The 21329-nt window shown below is 32.5% G+C and overlaps 2 protein-coding genes across 2 annotated transcripts; one reads left to right on the top strand and one right to left on the bottom strand.

The window, feature by feature from the left end:
• Nucleotides 1-1155: 1155 nt before the first annotated feature.
• LOTGIDRAFT_237190 (hypothetical protein) lies at nucleotides 1156-12681 on the bottom strand. The gene is made up of 8 exons (XM_009069051.1): nucleotides 12660-12681; nucleotides 8699-8821; nucleotides 6200-6407; nucleotides 4606-4693; nucleotides 4105-4282; nucleotides 3495-3738; nucleotides 2444-2686; nucleotides 1156-1493 (listed from the first exon to the last, which is right to left on the bottom strand). The coding sequence occupies exons 2-8, from the start codon at nucleotides 8804-8806 to the stop codon at nucleotides 1213-1215; spliced, it is 1350 nt and encodes a 449-aa protein (XP_009067299.1). The 5' UTR covers nucleotides 8807-8821; nucleotides 12660-12681; the 3' UTR covers nucleotides 1156-1212.
• Nucleotides 12682-15388: 2707 nt separating this feature from the next.
• Nucleotides 15389-17803, top strand: LOTGIDRAFT_170404 (hypothetical protein; the record flags this gene model as incomplete). Its single annotated transcript, XM_009069050.1, has 2 exons — nucleotides 15389-16256; nucleotides 17736-17803. The coding sequence occupies 2 exons, from the start codon at nucleotides 15389-15391 to the stop codon at nucleotides 17801-17803; spliced, it is 936 nt and encodes a 311-aa protein (XP_009067298.1).
• Nucleotides 17804-21329: the final 3526 nt, after the last annotated feature.

Below are 21329 nucleotides of genomic sequence, written 5' to 3'. Positions count from 1 at the left end.
GAATTGTGGGATAGCGAAACACAAAGTAAAGCGACATGACCAATCAGATTACAAGACTGCCGATACTCGCATGTTAAAGTGATTCTGAGTGGTGCATGATAGTCTCGTCACTAGTGCAAGACCTTGGTACAAATCTTGTAAGATTACAATTGAGATCGACAAAAATAATAATAACGAAGCAAAATTGTAATCTGATTTTAATTAGATTTGGTGAAATATCAGTTTGTGTCATGAAGACATTTTTTGTGGCCGTCAAATGTCTTACTATCTGTATCACTTTTCAGAATTAAAATCCTATGTCTGACCCCCCTACAATTCTAAATAACACAGTGTTTTATTAGATTGTCGCCATGGCAAGCTGTTAATAGCCGTCACACATTTAGTTATTAACACTTTAATTTATGATATCATGTGAGAATGGTGATCTTCCACTATAAGATTTATTTGAATTGCAGAGGAATACGGTGTCAAATTTTATTTCTGAGAAGTAATACAGACATCTAATACTATAGATATAATATCAAATATTTAGATGAATGCATCCGTAGTCCTAAATCATTAAATTTGATAAATTAATATGTCTGTCTTGGTTAGCAAATCTAATTTTTGTCTCTAAATACGACAAAATGGAATAAAAGGTCATGGTCATGTGATTGATAATTTGTGGTTTATCACTTCACCTCCACCAAAAGCAATTTTTTTATCAGCGAAAAAAATGATCACCCTATTGTAATTGGATGTGAACTCTTTAGGTTGGCTTGATTGGTGAGTTCAGCATGTTCTGGTTTCTTGGAAAGTTGGAACAGACTTCAGAACGTGTTCCAAGTGTGCCAAGAACATAGTAGGTACGAACAAAATGACAGAGAAAGGTACAGAATGAAAAATTGACATAATCTGGTTCTGTACCGTTCAATTGAGGCCAAAGAGACAAAGGGAACATGTTCAGAAGTCACCAATCAAGTGCCACCGTAAAGTGGAATAGCTAAGTCAGTAGCGAATTGGATTGTCGTCTGCTAGGTGATTAATACCTAATACCTGTGCCTGTGTTTTCACCCTTTAATACCTAACAGCTATCTTAACTTATGTCTAATGTTGCATAATAAAACTAATTGGGTGAATTTTGTAACAGAATCTAACTAAATTAGGCTCAGATCATGGTCAGCTTTGTTAAATTTCCAGTACAAACTAAGCTAATTTTTTCATGAAAATTAATCATTCAACACATATTTTCCAGTCTTCATGTGTAAATTTACAGGCAAAATAGAAATTCTGGGTTGAAAATTGGCGTTGCATGTTAATGTTTGGAATAGTAGGGGAATTAGGCAATGAGTTTTGGTTCATTTTCCAATCAAATGTGACTTCTTTCTCTTGGACCTCAATACCAACACGTAGTTTACCGTTAGATAGTTGTTCTGTATGAAATGTTACTACTGAACCTTTTAGTAATGGTGGTAGCTTCATCTTCATTTCTTTACCATCTACATACACACTACCTATAATTATGTCAAAATACTTTAGTTTTCTCAGATACTGATAAAATTACTGTATATTTCCAAATATAATGCGCAAGTGTGTATAATGCGCACACCTTCCTTACCCTATCAAAATCTGGAAAAATCCATTTACCCGTATATAATGCACACCCCTTGTTGACGAAAACTTTGAGGTTGGAGAGGGCAGACACCAAAATAGTGAGTGATAACAAGGCAAGTTCCACATATCACCTCATCTAGACTAACATGAAAATTTTGTACAATATTTCGTTAATGCAGGCCTCATTTTTACTATTTATAATCTTTAAAGTCATTTTAAAATTAACCATCATTTGTTATTTTTTTCCCGTGACAATGAGTCAAAGCTGACAAGGTCACACGCGTATGAATCTCGATTCATAAGAACCGATAAATGATTGAGGTTCAACATGCGGTATTTCCGAAAGAAAAAAAAAATCAAAATTTATTTTACTGTGAAAAGTGCGCAACCCGTCTGTAAGCGACCCATTTTTGAGTTAAAAACTGTGCATTATATTCAAAAATACTAGGTATGCAGGTTTGGTTTATTTTTCATTTTGGTCCAAATATTATTTTTAAAAAAAGCCACCCAAAACAGCCATACAATTGCTCAGTTAGTTTGAATTGAAGATTGAGTTTGGCAATTACGTTCTGTTGGGTTGAATCTCCTTCAAGAAATATTCTAATACCCGTACAGCTGCTTTCCTTGGTTGTCAGCTGTGTTAAATTTCTCTAAAGTTATGAATTCAGATTCAACAGTAATTGTATCCACCTAACAATATACTTACTGATTCTTTTAGAGTAAATTATACTTTTTCATATCTAGTTACAATTCAAACCCACAAAAAAAAAGTGATGCCACTACCAGTGCTTCAGAGGGTCTGTCTGTGTCAGCTTCCACCCCCTAATTCCTAATTATGGACTATACCTACCATTTGTATTGACAAATATAGCACCTTGTCTTTCTAAACTATCCATATCTTCTTTATTACCAGCTAAACCAATACCATCAGTGAATGATTTCTCTCCTGTTTCTAAACATTTAAATGAGATCTGATCCCCAGGTGCATAACTGGGTATATTAGAATATATAACTGTTGTTAAACCTTTATCTGTTCTTGTTATTGTCTTCTCTTCATACCCACAATAATACCCTTCCTGATTACTTGTCCATTCTGAAACATATCAACAATATTATTTTAAGGCCAGCACACATTTACTGAGTTTTTGACGTAATTTTTCTATTTATCGCCACTTTGTTGCCTAGATCCACTTTCTGTAGAGCTTGTGATACGTACATGGAATTCTATTGGTTGACCTTTACCTATGACAATTTATTGGGAACACCCGCACACCTGCCAACAAGGCATGTCAGGATCACTCCTGATTTGGTCATAGGGCTGTCATTGAGCAACCGCCATTGGCGGTTTTTTTTCGACTCCTATATATTCAGCGTCAGCCTTAAGACATTAGACTCAAGGACTATCCGCTTCATAGTTTCAAGCTATTATGAACTGCATCCAATACCTTGACTGCAATTCTTATGTAACCAAATACAGTGATTTGATTTGATTGTACTCCAGCGAATACAGCCAATCAGAGCCCTCAACATACAGACTGTCAACATTATTTCTGTTGAGGGCTTTAATTGGCTGTATTCAGTAACATACCATCCAATCAAATCACTGCATTTACAAACTTCTGTGATACAAGAAAGGTGGCTATTGCAGTCAAGATATTAGACACAGTTTGTAATTGATTGACATTGTCAAGATGAAGGACCATGGACTGAAAAATGAATGAAAAACATGGACATAACATAAGGGTATATATTCATCAGTGGATTTTTACTTAGTTGTATAGATTTATTGGATTGTAGAGGGATTCAGTTGTATAGTTATGACACCAGGTGATGAAAATGTACTCTTAAGGCCAAGTAATGAGAGCAAAAGTTCCCAAAAAGGTTAATTAAAGGAGACTTACGATAATGAGGTATGGTTGTAGTGGCTGTATAAGGTACACTCCAAACACTCCATGGACTGTCCTTATCATATCTCCCACAGACACGGAAAGAATAGGGTTTGTTAGTTTGTAGATGACGTACAATATGAGCTCTGTTAGGACCGGTGTAAACTGTATCAAATGTGCCTCTCATGTCATCATTAGATTTGATATTCCCATAAGATGATTGCAACCAAAATTCATTCAAATCTGCATCCTCATCAGTCTGAAAAGAAATGATCACTATCATTACTCCAGTCAGTATTATCCTTTTAAAAGTTGGCCTGGTGTTGCTTTCACCACCTTATACCTATCCTTGCGGTACAAAAATCTCCTTGAAAGGGGTAATTATGTTATAAACGCTAAATACTCTCCTCTAAACATTTTTTGGCAGTCAAATACCTCAGTTGATAGCAAGTTGGATTGTCGTCTGCTAAATGTTAAGTTGCTATGGTTCTAATCCCCCTCAAGGTCAGAAATATTCCAAATTCATGACCCCCAAGAGTCTTCCCAGTGTGAACTTTCAACCCCTATCACCAAATATACATAAAGCAGACACTGTTAAAGAAAATTTGCTGATAGTATCCCTTACCTCGCTCCATTCCACAAGAAGACTGCCTGGTCTTTCTATAACGTCTGTTATCTGTACAGCAGCACCAGCTATTACTTTTCCCTCCCTATGTATGATATCAGTTAACTGTGATTTGATATTGGGTAATAATTCTACTGATATACATGGTACAGCAGAACGATCTGGTATTTCTGGAACACTGAAATTTAAGAACTCATATGTAGGTATAAGAATATAAGGCGAGCTACAGCAAAGCATATAACTACACTTTTTTTATCGTGTATTTATTTAATCCAATTACCTGTTTTAAGAAGCAATATTTTTTAACGATCACTACCAACAAATTTTTATAAATGAAATGGAGTTTTATGTACTACTTTTCTGCACCTATTTGGGTTAAAGATGACAGGTAACACCATGCAGTGTGTAAGGAGGAAAATTTTGCCAGGATAGAAGTATAAGCCTTTTTTTTTAAATATCCAACTGTCAAGGGATCTTTAAACTGTTCTAAAACTGTCTTACCTATTCAATGAAGAGGTAAGTGGATTTTCTTTTAACTTGGTTATTTTATCTAAGTTTTTTTCAGGATCATTTTGTAAAATCAAGTTTCCTACCAAAAAAGAATAGATACATTTATAACAGAAATAAGCTAGGCTTCATTTTTCCATGTGAGTAAAAAATCTTAGCCAAGCTAATCCTGTTCTACCTGTCATTTCTTCATGTTTAGGGCCAGACATAATTTGTCACTCTTTGTGGATTGAAACAAAAGTTTGGCCAAATTTGGCTTTTGTCATGGTGAAAATTCTCAAGAGCTAGAGTGGATCGGAGCAACTCTCATAAAAAGTGGCATTATATGTCTGGCATTAAACGTCTCATATCCAATAATCTGTACATCGAGTCCAGTGAATGGGTAGGGCCAGATTTGTTGTGCTAAGCAAATCTATGGTCCGTAATTTTAGCTTTATCAATATCCATCGAATTTCAATTGATTCAGTTTAGCAAAACCTTCTAAAACTTGCATTTCAATCAGATTTGAAGCAGAAAAACTTAGCATTTTAGTTACAGAGAATCAACAAGTTTAAATAATTCAGGAAATTGAGGGTATCGAAGGTGACTCAATATATCAAAAAACGTCAAATTCAAAATCATATATAAACTATAAAGGAAAAATGAATCACACGATAACGTGCAAACAGTAGGTAAAAAAAGCAGTTTAGTGTTGTTCTTCATAGCGATAGCACCTTTCATGCTTTTTTTTTGCTTGATAAAGGGATTAGTCCCGAAACGTAGCTACATTTACTCTAATCGTATCGACTTTTTTCCTACTGTTTGCACGTTATCGTGTGATTTATTTTTCCTTTATTATCAGATAACTTGGTGTTTTATTTTTGTATATAAACTATATCAAGTTCGAATTGGTAGGTGTAAGTGATAGCCTTTAGTCATAATAACAAGACGTCATAAATATTCATATTAGGACAATGAGTCAGGCACATATTGCCCTGAATACCTTGTAAAACTGTCAATATGGTTTATTGATGTTTTAAGCCCTTAAGGCCAGAATATTGGACCCTCATTAACACCTTTTTTGTCAGTTTCATATCCAATTTTCTGGACTCTTTGGGATTTGAAGTATCATCAACCACAAGAGTCATTTTCTTTGATCTTTTAAGTAAGCTTTCAGCTCTCCTAAATATCATTTTTCAGTTTCCTACAAATTTACTGGATTTTTTTTTAAGCGTCATTGACAACAAGGGTTTAATTATGTTCTTTGATCTTTCCAGGAAGCTTTTGGTATTAGGTACAGTAATTAGCTTGGCTGACAATTTTGGGTAGGACTACTTCCTCATATTTGTAGGATGAGCAGTTAATACCCTAATAACCAAACCAACCCGAGGCATTATGCCTCAAATAAAGTGTAATTATGAAAATTTATTCAGCTAGAAAAAGTGAGGGATTTAGTACTCATTCACATGTGTGAATCACCCTATTAACTATCCATGACACTTTTAAGAATTACATTTTGACATATAGTCCTCCTACAATTAAATTCTAATATATAATACAGAGAACTGAAATTGAACTCTATGCAGTGACTATCAAGAAAAGGATTTACCTTCTTCCAAAATAGTCTTGGCATTTTCAATTCCATTTTCTATGACGTCTTCACATTGAGCTAATGGCGTGACTGCTTCCTTTTCAATTGTGTCTATTTCATCTAGTAATTTACACAGTTGTTTATCTAATACTTCATTGATATACTTCTTTAAACTTTCAAAATGTTTATTAAGTTTACTTCTGGATTCTCTGGCACTTTCTTGAACCTAAACGTGTAAAAGAAACAAAATTTGCATAAATGTATAAGGTAAGGATGCTGTATTGCCAATCAAAAAATATGTTTTTAGTTTTTTTTGCCTGGTTTGTAGCACAGACATTTAGGGCAATGGAATCTTTACATGATGTCATGGTTATGTAGAACAATTGGTGGTCGTGAGTTCTAATGTCAGTCGTGTAAAAATCTTGTGAAAGTCATCTTTCCTCATTATTCCAGTTGACCATGCTGTAAATTGGTATGTACAGATAATCTCGAAAAGATCAAAGTCAAGAGGTTTGTTCAAGAACCAACCAGTAGAAAGGATCCTTTGAATCTAGGTTGTTCTCAAAATATTGCAAGCTTTATGCCACAAACATATGTTGAAGAATGAAATTATTTATCTGGACAGTGGCATGAACACAATGCATATATGATTACAAACAGTTTTTAACATTGCACATGCCCGAAAATCTAACTATAAATAATAGAGGATTTTGCCCTGATTTGAAACAGATCTGAGCCAATAGCTAGCTTCATTCAATTCAAGATAGCATTAAAAGTCTACCGTTGTTGCAAGTATATTAATTGAACTACCAGTACTCCATTAAATGTATTGTTTAAGGCATATATACAATCAATAATCATTGAATTTTGATGGGACTCTTTGTAAATACATTGTGTGTATTTTATCAACTAGTACCGGTCTTATGTCATGTCTGGATAGGAAAATAGTGGATACCTCATGTTCTGTCAATAATATATGACACAAAATACATGTCATATTTATATAACAGAACTCAGATTATTCTACTGCATGATAACATATAGACAATTGAATATAAACTAGTGTTTGATTGCAGTCAAGCAGCCCAGTTAAAGGACAGGTTTGCCATTCATTTGACCAATCATATCTTAGTCTCAGAAACTGGATTTTTTAGCCAAGCCGTTCACAGCTCACCATTGAAATTTGAGCCTTCAAATCCATGTATGTCCAGAATTATCTGCGTTTGAAAGTTTAAAAGACAACTTGTCTTTTCTTGAGACTCAGACATATATAGAAAGGTATTAAATTAATGGTTGATCAGAATTCCCTTGAATATTAAAATACAGTTAGATTTACAGAGCCCACATGATCTATCAAAAACTGTATCATTCCATATGATAAACAGTGTTAGGATTGATCCATCAGGCATCTTTAATACAACTACCTAAAGGAGAAGTCCATTCAACCACACTAGTGCTTTCAACTGTTGCAAGTTATTCAGCACCTTATTTGACATAAACCTGTGACATTGTCATATAGAAACCAGCTTGAAATATAGTCAACCATACCATGTCATGTCATGTTCTGATATGCAGTCATCATTACAGTAACATTGTACCTTGTAGGGCATAAAATGCAAAAAATCACAAACTGATTCTACTGAACAATGCCTATACATGTAACTCAAAGTTAGACATTACCCTTTAAGGAAGTACAAGTACATTTGAAAGAGGTGGAAAGTAGACTCTTTATACAGGTTACAGATTGTGATGCTAATAATTGTATTCATTTTGAAGAGCTACACTACTAATATTTACATTTCAATGACAACTTCAACTTTGAGAGGGAAAATGGTAATATCTCTATATGCAAGTACTTATACATAAAATTCATAATTATTCATAACGGTGCTCCAATAAACCAACTTTTGTACCTTTTTCACAAAAATTTTGAATTATATCGAATGGGACAATCAATATGTCAGACTGAAATTTTTAGTTATAATAACTGCTTTGGATGCATTTCATTTAACTAATTGCATTTGAAAATATTCCCACATTGGATTTTCAAAACAGCTGTGAAAAGGCTTCTATGTTCAATTTGCAGTATAAATATTAGTGCTGTATCGCCAATCATACAACGATACAATACGTATTGTGATACAAAGGTCACGATACCATATATATCATGATATGAGGTAATGGGATCAAATTTTAACACTTTATCTTCACAGTTTCAATATATATTAATTTATTACATTATAACTGTGATATTTGGTAATATAGTTAATAGGAGTTGTTAACGTCCATTATCTTATGAAAACCTTCCGTCAATTTCTTGCGAAATTTGCGATTCCAATCGCCAACTCGTAAAAAATCAGCAATTTTTTTATTTGGATGGGAGGTATTGTCAAGTATAGATACAAGACATTGGGATATGATATGCGTATCATGGCCTGTAATATCATGATACATTGATTCACCAATATATGGTGCCAGCACTAATAAACCTTAAACATAATTTATATCTATATATACCTGTTGTTTCAATTCCTTCAAATTATCTAATAAATCTGCCAGCTGTAATTTCTGATGTTGAGCTGAATCCAGTATATCTGTTATACTTGTCAGCAATTCCTGAGTCATTTCACCATTTGATGTCTGCAAAATACATTATTCAAAATATATACACTGTACATCTTATATATATTTTTTGTGCAGATTCAGATTAAAATTTTCACACAATTATGTTAATAGGGACCTTCTTGAGCATGCGACTATCATTTTTAAAAAGCACCTTGATGTACATAGAATAAATAGCATCAGGATACATATCAGGGTTCAATTTCAATTGAAAAATTTTATTAGCAATTCAAAAATATTCAGAAGCAATTTAAAATGTTCTAGTTCATACTTCAGATCAGTCTTGCCAATGACATTAATTAAGATTATAGACAGTGGTCGCAATTTTCTTGATTAGGAAAAAATAAACACGAAAGATATTTGATTTGATTTGCAGATTGTCATGATAAAATTTTAATTTTGGCTTATCATAGGAAATATTGGATCCCAAAAGGGGTCATTTTGACTCGCAAACTTGTGATCAGATGATAACGTTTAAACCCTGATTGAACCCCTATATATATCAATACATCAATTTGTACCCACTCAAGGTAATTGTGACAAATAGAGTCATTCTCCAGTTCTCCCTGCCCCACAACGACTCTGTTTGCTACAATTACCAGTATATGTACCTGATACTACTTTAGTAGAGCAGTAAATGAATTTTGACTGAAATACAATCTTTAAACATATGTTTTGATATAAAACTCTTGAATCATCACCATCTGTTCAATATTATATATAATTCATAAGAAATGTGTAAATGATAACATTAACATGCAATACAGATATAACTTGCCATCATAATCATCCTAAGAGCAGTATAATCGAAAGTTGAAGTTCCATTAGTGAATGTCAAGGTGACAGTAAGCTGTTGACTATTTATCAACAATAAATTACTAGTTATCTACAGATATACAGTCATAAAAATTCTTTTAAAGGGACAGATGCGCCATTTTAGGGGGTTGTTTTTGGTCTTGAATATATGTAAATAGTATTCAGAAGTACTAGAAATGAACGAAAATTGTATAATTCCTTTAAAATTTTACTCATTATTTCTATATGTCTTTTCAATATACCACAGAGTATCTTAAATTGATGAGTCGTCATTTTAACATTCAAACACAGATAATTCTGGACATATATTGATTTGAAGACTCAAATTTTAACGGTGAGCCTTGAACACTACCGATTGGCTAAGGTACAAATTTCCTGGCTAAATTTCTAAGCTAAGGTATGAGGGGTAAAAAAAAATGGCGCACCTGTCTCTTTAAACTTTGAAGATAAGATGTCAATTTTCGTCCAATAATCTATATCACAATATGTGGATGTACTTCCAAATTACCCCTTTGTTGAATTGCAGGATATTCATTTTGAAAATGTTATGGATAGGTGAAACTTGCTTCGATCATTTTGTAATGCTCGGGGTACATGAGTTTATTTTTTTGCCTGATTGCAATGAATTTTAAAATTCGCTTTGTGCTCGCTCACTTCAAAGAACATTCGTATGTTTGTATAGTTAGTGATAATTTTGAAATCCTCAAATAAATTGTTCTAATTGCATTATCTAGTGTGAAACAAATTATCAATACCAGTAATGTCACACTGTCTCATGCCGTCACCTAAGAATTATAAAAAAAGAGCTCAATCAGTCTATAATTATAGAATTTACAACAGCCATAAAATTTGAGTTTTTGTGATTGAACTGGGTCTACTTTCCTATAATTATGTCAAGACGGAATCTTACAGTAAATTATAGTACCATGTATTATTAAATAAAAATGACTAGATCAATTTAAAGTTAATTTCTGATTACATCACAATAGTATTTGATGTTTTCAAATTCAAGAGCCCTTATCCCCTTTTTTAAGTTTATTTCCCTTTAGGCTGTGGGCAATTTCATACTTGAATAATTCCTTTATTATAACCAGTTTTAGTTTGTTTTAAAAAACAAAGTATTTTATTTGGCCATAGTTATTGAAAAATTGTTGTTTTTTTAAATATCAAAGTTACTTTGAATAAAGGTAACTGCTCAATAAAGGTATATTTGTTTTCAATTATTCATTCAAAAAAAAAAAACACACAAACACTCAAGGCATATAACCTTTATCTGGTCTCTGAATTGAAAAATATTGTTAAAGAATTGTAAAAGAGGTTTTCTAAATTTTTTATGTGTATGGGGGACACTGATAGCTTCAATTTGCAACATTCTAATTGTCAAGCCAATGTCTGTGTTTCCTGCAATCCTGCAGTGTCTCCGATACATGAAATTTTTTTAAGAAAAAAACTTTTTACAATCCCTTTAATTAAATACCGGAACACAATTTGGTATACTACTCCTAAGTTTTATTACACACGACGTTTCAACAATCTACATTGTCATCTTCAGGTGAAGTGAGGAAATACGTCGTGTGTAATAAAACTAAGGAGTAGTATACCATAAAATTGTGTTCCGTTCTTTAATGTGATCTCTACCCCTAAATGTCGCTAAAGGATTAATCCCTTTAATATATGCCACCTACAATTTTATACTCTGAAAAAATTATTGGTATTAATATTAATATATAGACAGCAGTCTAAATACATTCACTATTAAAGAAGTAAGAAATAAATGCTTATTTCCACAAGGATTCTCCAATTATCATGATCACTTTTAAAACTTGCCATAATTAACAGTTCATTAACACCTTCATTAATTTTCTAATTAAAAACAGTGTCACTTTAAAACATTAATCTGTAAAGCTCCATTATCTTTTTAATGCAGATCTACATCTCAACTTTATATCTATGATCTAATGAAATCTTATTAACTCAATGATGGGTGATCTTGATCTCATTTGAAAACAAAACCCTTCATCACAAATCAGGGGTCATAAAGCCTAAAGGGGTTCAAATTAGAAATCAGGAAATCTCTATCTGGTCAAAAGGCCAATTGATAATGATCTAAATAATATGTTATAGTGTAAACTTGCTGACACTCAGTGTGGACTGTAATCATATAAATCAATATTATCAAAAACATCCTGCTTGGTGAATACGTTTTTCAATGCTATTCTGTTGTAATTAGATGGAATTGAAGCATTAATGTTTGTATTTCAAATATGGAAAATTGAAATAATTAGTACCTTAGATTAGTCTGAGGGACATGGATGTCAACAATATAATTGGTAATGGATTCCAACAATATAATTGGTAAGAAAAATGTATTATGTATTCATTTATGAATGCAGAAAATCATTGATAATTGATTCATTCTGCATGCAAGTCTGATAAAGAATATGAATAAGAATATAAGTTTCCGAAAAGTTAGTCCTTATAGGTCTTACTGATAAGACTTACAATGACTGCATTGAATAGAAACACACTTCCCTCCCAGAAATTTTTAACTAAAATGCCTCTATTTCTATCAATGTAAAATCATTCTAGGATTTAAACAACAGCAATATATATAATATCTAAGAATATAAAAATATTTTTGGTAAAATTCAATGCACAAAGATTGTAGGCCTACATAGCCAACTATGCATATTTCTATGAGTTGGCTTGTATAAAACTTGGACAATATGTTCCAGATTAGCAAAGATCAATTTACTGGCTAATCATCAAATTTTCTGCTCTCTTTGTTAAAGTTTGTTTATAAAATTGCTACAACAAAACAAGGGGGATTGAAATTTACACTAAATACTCAAGAATAAGAAGATAACAGACAAAAGCATTATCTAATGGTTCAGTTATTCACATACAAACAATTTACAGATAAATGACAGTATGTGTCAATTACACGTGCCATTATTAGCTGGAGACTATTGTTAGTTAAATGACCTAACACCGGTCAAAAGGTTGTGATCTAAAACTTTTCAAACGCTTAAAGATTTACCTTTCAAGTCCTCAGGAAGCCGCCATAGGGTTGTTTGTTTCGAGAAAGATGTGTATCGTGGCATAATTATCCAGACATGTTTCAATGTGCTTTAGACGTATGTCTGGTAAATCAAGAATTTCATACGAGATAGGTTTTGAACCAATCAAACAGTGCCGGGGTATATCGAGAATTCCCGTTATCTAAATCGTGAAACTCCGTGATATATTGCAGACGAGAAAAGCTTTGACAACAGTATACACAGTGAACGTATGATGTCGAGCACTGTTATAATCGACTAACGGTAGAGATATTGATCATTTTCCCAGTAAATATTGCCCGGAGTATATGATAAAGCATTGTGCAGTAAGTATTGATGTATTAATTTGTATTTCTTTGTTACACTTGGTTGCAATTGTCCACTGGAATAAGGTGATGTTTTGTTGTTATTGACATTTGCTTAGAAGCCTTCTAAGGTCTAGTTGTTATTTCATTATTTTATGTGTCATATCAACTGATACTCAGGAGTATTTATGAGGACATGGATAGTATTGGATAATTGATGGAACTTGCATGAAATGACAATTTTCTGTTGGAAAACATTAAGCCGTCTCTGAATAGAATCATATGCTTCAAATCTAGAACTTACAGTAAGACTTATGAAATCATATTTTTAGTGTATTATTGGGGCTTATAAGAGTCAGCAAGTGCAGATTACGTTCTAGGATTTGTCTTTATATTTTATTAGTCTATTTCTATAAAAACTATAATTTATTTGCGATGAATTTGGCTGATTTTCTAATTCATTTTATCAGTTTATCCTGACAAGTTGCAAAGAGGTGGGACAGACCTACTGGTATGATAGATATTGTAAATGAAAAATGACAGATTGAATATGAAGTATTATTTCAAATAGTATCCATTATTTTTGTCCACTACTTGATGCTTTTCATTGCGTAAATTGTCTATGGACAAATGTGATTGTAAATGATTTGCATGACTTAAGAACTATTTTTTTTAGACGTTTTTGATAATGAATATTTTGCATACTGGCCCTTTAATATTAGAGATGATAATCCAAACTGGCTTAAAGTCCAATATCAGAATCTAAGATTATAAAATCAGATTTGATTACGTAATTGAAAGCTAAGCTGCTTGACCTTAAAATTAATCTTGATATATCTTATTATATTTCTAATATTTTGTAATAGACTTATTTTATTATCAATATTGCGATTTATTTCTTATTTCTGTGGTCCTATATTTTCTATATATAAAACAATGAAAGCTTAGAAAGGACATTAAAGTTTATTGAATTAAAATCTAAACATAGGCTTATATTGAATTCAGAAACACACTTAAATCTTCTTTCATAGACTACCTCAAACCACATTTTTTTCTTTTTTTTTTCTTTCTTTTGAAATGAAAGAGACTTTATCCTTTTAAGTTCAGTTTTTACCCAAATAATACCTAGGATTATTTACATCTAATTGCTTTGTTTACTGTTTGTGACTTCATTTTACATGTCGATTCATCTTTTTTTCTATTTGAATACAGAAACATGACAATTTAAAGCCAGCATGTTATCTATTTTTTCAAGCTAAGTTTTTTTACACCATTGACAAAAATGCAAACTATATGTTTTATGAACAATCCTTCTAATCAATCTATTGGGATGATAAGGTTTTTCTCTGACAAAAAAATAATCTTGAAAAAAATGAACGTAGTTGATGATGTTTTTTTTTTTCAATTATCATTTCTGTGATCACCATGTAAGCTATCTTTAGCTTTACAATCCACATGATACGCAATGTCAACAAAATAGTGCTATAAATTATCTTTCCTAAATTTCCTTCACTGTGTTGTTTATTAAGGAAATGTCATTAGTGTTCCATTTTTCTCTGAGACCTTGTACAGATGATTTTACCTAGAACTGAAAATGGTTTTGTTGACAGCTGAGAATCTATAAAGACAATATCTAATATTTTTTCGTGACAGAAAATTCAATAAAATCAAATCTATTTTATAGATTCAAATTATTCTATAGGCCTATTATGTTATGTGTAAATCTCATGCAAAGTTTTATTTTTTGTTGTTGACTGACAAATATGTCTCTATACACCACTTATTTATTATGAGACTTTATATTGATAAGCCCTGACCTCATATTGCCTTAGAAGTAATATTTTGATATGGTTGACTGGACAGGGGAGTCCTACTTTTCAGGGTAGATGCAACAGCTGTTTAGGGAAAAATAGAAAATGAGGGAAGATTTATAAAGGGGCATATGGTGTGTCTCGTGGATATCATCTATTCATAATGCTGATTCTTTCCTCAGAGGCAGTTCTTTGTTAGATTTAAGGCATAGTTTCTATATTGGGATGTGTGGTGTTGGATATGTATTTGAGGTTTCAATGTTTTTTTAGAATATTTTAACTTGGCCACTTTGAATTGTTTGATTGTTTGAATTTCTTTTTAGGCTATGGGATTCTAAATTTAGCTGGTATAGATCTTATTGATCTTAACAGATATAAAATAACTGTTTGTCCTCTAAGGTCATGTTTTAAACTGACTCATTTGTGAATTTTGTAGGATATGATAAACTGGTTAGTAGATGTATATCAGTAAAGAAACTCATCAGTCAACCTCTGACCAAGTGATAGTATATTTACATGTCTACATGAGTTGGGATTAACATAGATTTGTTGGGAGTAATACATCTTCTTTGTGAGAATTAATTGTGATTTCCTATGGCAAGCGGACTTCAACCAGCTCATATTGTGGGACCAGGATCTGTACCGACAAACAAAGGACAACATGGCAATTCATCATCTGTGGGATGTCTTCCATTTCCTTCCCACAGTCGCCAACATTCAGATAATTACCCCGATGTTGTAGATAATGAAACTTATCTCCAACGTCCATTTTCAGAGAGTTCTAATGATGTAAGTGCGAATGCAGGACCTTCACAACAAATGCCAAGTTCAAGTCAAATTCCTGAAAATGGACACAGTGAAACTGTCCCTGGTTACCGAGCGCCAGGGACTTATGTACAGCGTGTTCCAGACAATGGAAGTGAACAAATATCTCCCGTGTCGGATCAAGCTCCATACGCTGATGAACAGAATGATGGTATGCAAGGGAGGCCAACCCCTGTGCCATTACCTACTTATAGACAAATTCAAACTCGTGATATTAATGTTGGGATTTCAACACGCTTAGACCAACGTGCGGATGCTCTTCCAGACTTGTTAAATTCACACGTTCCACAACCCCCTCGTCAAGTAGTGTTACCTCCACATAGACCTACAGTCTCCCGTAATAATAGGCGAACACGAAACACTGAGACTCAGACACAATCTCAACACAGAACAAGGGAGGCTCAATCTAGGACGCGGCATGGACGCAGGATGCGTACCCGCTCAACAAGTTCCTCTCAGGTGGAGGATCCTGTGTGTAAGGCTCCTTGTGTACAATGTTTCGTTAAAGTGACATCATTTCGATGGGTTCTTGTTGTGCTATCACTTTTAGGAGTATGCTGTGTGGTAACAGGAATCGTATTAGCTGCCTTACATGCTGCTGGCAACAGTTTTCTCTTCCTGGCAATAATGTTTATAGGTAAGTCTATGATTTTTTCTCTGAATTTTAACAAATACCTGATAATCAAACCATACATATACTAATATTGATTTAGTTTTCATTATAAATTTCATAAGAAACATGATATACAAGGTATCTATTTATATAAGCGTATCAACTGATTCAACTAATATAACATTATTTTCTGATGCTCTTAAAACAAATATAAGCTTCAGTACAAAAACTGGGATGAGTTAATATCAATATCAAAATACACAAATATAGAAAGATAGAAAATCTTATAATTGTACACATACTTAATCATATAGAACGACATATAATGTTACAGGACACAGTCTGCATTTATTGCTTTTAATTTGTTATGTCATTCTGCTTAAAATAGCTGAATTTAAGTGCCATTAATATGAAGGTGGGTTTCATAGCAGAAACATTTTAATGGTATAAATTGTAAACTTTCAAATCAAACACTTAGACTTTTGTTTTTCATAGATTTATTTTCTTTCATGTCTCATTTACATTCACAATTAGTCATTCCTAGAGATAAATGATTTACAAGAAAATAGAACAAGACACAAACTAATGAGCTGAAGAAATGTCATGTCATTGTTTGAAGAATAAAAGAAGACTGACAAAAGTGGTTTACCCTGTTTTAAAGTTAAAATTTTAAGACATAAATCCTACATTCTGATAAGTTTTAGCATAAAATGTCCTACTTCATTTTATAATATTGTGAAAAAAATCATTTTTCCTCAGGGCAAACATGACTGAGCAATTTATTATTAGGTTTAATACATAATATGACATATTCTGTAAAAATATATAATTTGTATTTATCGCTTAAGCATAAATATGCATACATGAAAAATCTTTGTCTACTAATGCACCCAGATAAACTGTTAAAGTTTTTATATTTTATGTCCTCGATTTAATACACTTCTACAGGTAATTAATCAGACAATCTTAGTTCATAAGAAAAAAGGCTTGCCCAAATGACAGAAATGACATTGTTCAGACACATCCAAAATAGAAAGAAAAAATCTATTTATTGGCTTGTTTAATATTGTGAAAAATGTTCAAACGGAACTCTTGTTTTGACTTCTCATATTTTCTCAGTATCTATGTCAATATTGGCTGAATTCTTACTTTAAGTCCATAAACAAACAGTGATTTGCCATTTCCAATCTATATAGCTTACTTCTAACTTTGTCTATATTTGAGACCTAGATCAATAAGAAATCTTAGCTTACGTCTTTTTACAAACAAGCATTTGTTTGGTCTTAATTGCAGACCAATATTGTAAGTTTTATGTGATCTTTTATGTTCCCTCAAAATAATGCAATTAGTGAGGTTCTATAGCATGGTCGGTTAGAGCGTTAGTTCTTTATGTGATGTCATTTGCTTGGTTACCTTGAGTAAATGACGGCTGTTGGTTTCGATCTTGATCGATGTGTGAAAGTTCGATGAATTTAAATAAGTCATCTTCACTTATAATTCCAGTTGACCCAGCTATAAATGGGTTTTGGATAATCCGAGAAAGATCAACGCCTAGATATTTGGACTGGTAGAAAGGATTTTTAACTGTGAACTTAGTTGTTATCCTTATAAAAATAGTTTCTTTCTTAATGGTTCTGGAAGGGTATATATGAAATATTGTTATATAATAGCAAGAAATGGGTGGATTGCCAAATGTAATGTAAACCTATGAAAAAAAGGATCTTGTTGTGTAATAGATATTTTGATATGAAGTCTCATTATTCAAGTTCAACAGATCATGAAGTAACTGACAGAAGAAAGTATATCTGATGTCAAATTAAACTAACCCAACCCAACCCACTATTGACAGTTAATTAGTATTCAATAACATAAGCTCAAATTGTGGTAATTGCACTGGGCTCTAATAAAAAACAATTTTCAGTTGCCAGTCCTGTAACAATGTCAAGCTGTTACGAACTACTTCTTATACCTTGGCTACAATAGCCACTATGCTTGAATCACAGAATGCAGCGATTTTCTTGGATTGTACACAGAAAGCCATAATGTTTACTGTCTTTTTGTTGAGGGCTTTAATTGACTGTATTCGTACAATCCAATCAAATCACTGCATTTACCTCTGTAATACAAGAAAGATGTCTAGGTGACTCAAGGTATAAAATGAATTTCGTATTAGCTTGACATTATGAAGATAGTTGGCAGTATGTTTGGATCGACTTTGCCATACTGCGAGTGATAGGAAAATCAAATCAAAATGGGATTCTCATAGTTATAAGTCCAGTTGCTTACAGAAAGAATGATCACAATTCATAAGGCTAAGCCAACTCCATAGTCACTGACTTGAACAACTCAGGTTGACAACTAGATCTTTTTATGACTGGTAAGTAGCAGGAACTTGGCTTATACATCTTTCTCATGTTCCATGTAATTTAGATTCATGTCATTGACAGATCTAGATGTATGATCAATATGTCTGATAAATTAGTGATCATAAAATAGCAGGAAAACAATTATTCTTCACAAAATTACTTTTGTCACATTAATTGCTAATTATAATACAGCCATCAATAAATTTATGCTAAGCATTTATAATCAGAATATATTTAATGACCCATCTATAATAATGCATACAAATTACAATAATAGCCCAAACATCTTCCATATATTAAAGAGTGACCTTGCCCCAAGAACAAAAGTATTCTTGAAATTTACATAAAACATTTGGTTAGGAAAAAAATTATTGTTTGTCTGAGCCAATAACTGTGTTTCCACTGAGGAAACAATCATGACTAGCTTTAAGCTAGCTTTTTGTGTTACCAGTGTTCAAATTGCCAAACTGTTATTATTCAGGAATCGAAAACCACTTTTATCCGTCAGCAATTTATCAAGGGCCAAATGAAAGCTGATTGAATGCTAGCTTTCTCTTTACTCAACTTTGGAAACACAAAAGTCAGCTTTATCTCATTCGGCAATAGGGGGTGTACTGCTCTTTTCTTTAATAGAAACTAAACCAACTTTTGGACTTTCATTGTTGTAAATAACTTTGCATACATCCCAGTTAAATTGACAGCTATACAGAGGAGTAAAATTGCATTTTTTTTTCTTTTTGATTGAATATTTGTAAGTTGAAACTGCTTTGTTAACTTTAAACTGCTTAAAGCCAGCTTTACTTTGCAGTGGAAACAAGGTTATAGTTTGTTATTCCCAAGTGAAGGTTACATTTCATTGCTAAATTGTTGGTATTTGGGTTTGAATAATTGGACTTACATATCAAAGAGAATTTGATTAGATAGATGTAATAAGGCAATAAATAAACATAATAGCCTGGGTCTTCATTATTTTCTTAAACATGGTCAGAGTAGGGTCATTTGGTAGACTTAATTAGAGCTGTGAATAAAAAAACGTGATATATTTATGTATAAAGAAGACAAGTAAATGTCAAGTCATATATTCAAGTCACACTTTGTTTAATGATAAATTTGTATTAAAATAGCGAGGAAGGGTTGTGCCAAGTAAGCATATGCTGCATATATTTGAGCTTAGACCTCATGCAATAATGTATGTACTAAAAGTACCATGGAATCCCTTATGGGTTTGAATTGAACCATCACAAAGGTGACATAAGTATTGATATTATGAACTTGTCGAACCCTCCTGGATTCTAATACACTTTGAACTTCATAGTTTCTAATAGATTTTAAAACCATCACAAAGGTGATATGCTTGAGGTGTTTAATGTTATAGTCTTTGACCCTTCACTAAAGTGAAATGAGATGTGTAAAGAGAAATTTATGCATTGTCACATGGAATTAATTGTAGGCATTTACACAGGCACAGGTTGGGTTATTATTCTGGTTCAAACTAAATACTAGGAGTATAAAAAATTAAATCAAACAGTCAATGAGGCTGTAGAGCTAATCATAACATGGGGAAGCCATTGATTTGCTTTGCTGATTATAAGGAATTATAAGTCTACTTGCAGCCTGGTCCTTCTATTGATTGGAAGTATTTTTTAATTATTTATTCCTTCCATTCATTCAGATCATTAATCAAGATTATACGCTCATCCACATAGTTGGTCAATGTATATGTATTGGAAATTACAATCTTCCCCAGTCTCACATCTGCCATCTGCACAATGGTCAAGGTATTGCAGACTGTTTTACACCTTGACTGCTATAGCCACCTTTCTTGTAGTACCATGGAATGCAACATTTTGATCGGATTGTCAGTTATCGTCATCCTTTTATTGTGATACATATTGTATCGTTATCATTGTATTGTGATACATATTGTATCGTGATCCTTATATCACGATACATATTGTATCGTGATCCTTATATCAGGATATATCTTGTATCATGATCCTTATATCAGGATATTGTATCTTAATCCTTATGTCGTGATACATATGTCGTGTATCGTGATCCTTATATCATGATACACATTGCATCGTCATACTTATATCTTCATACATATTGCATCGTCATCCTTATATCGTGATCCATTTCATATCGTCATCCTTATATCGTGATACATATCATATTGTGATCCTTATTTTATCACCACCCCTATATTGTTATATAGATCATATCGTGACATGATGTGCAATACCCAGCACTAAAGTATAGAAATATCACGAAAGAAAGATGTAGATCTGTATTTCAATCAGAATGTTCTAACATGTTATGAGGATTATTATTGTAATTAATGGAAATAGACCTATTAACATAGAATTAGCAGGTAGTCTTCAGGCATATTATTGATTGGTAATAAATAATTTACTTTTATCACACCTGCTATATAATAGAATAATTTATTACATATACTTTCACAATATTTATTATAATATTTATTCACTTTGATAAACACCATTAATATTCTTGAAATCTGATAAATGATGAAGAAATTACAGTATTAAATGTTCACTCTAGCACAAATGCAGAAGTCTATGATAGTAATGCCTTGTAAGGTATTTAAAACAGTAATGAGTCTGGTTTTCCCAGCAAAGGTAGAGATAGTGCCTTCAGCTATTTCAACATGGTGTCTCTTTGTCTTTGGCATGGAAGAGTATAAAAAAGAGTGTCTAGTCATAGGATT

This window comes from Lottia gigantea (assembly GCF_000327385.1).
Source record: "Lottia gigantea unplaced genomic scaffold LOTGIsca_98, whole genome shotgun sequence".
Lineage (NCBI taxonomy): Eukaryota > Metazoa > Mollusca > Gastropoda > Lottiidae > Lottia > Lottia gigantea.
Note: the sequence above shows the minus strand (reverse complement) of the source record. Positions and strands in the feature narration are given on the sequence as shown.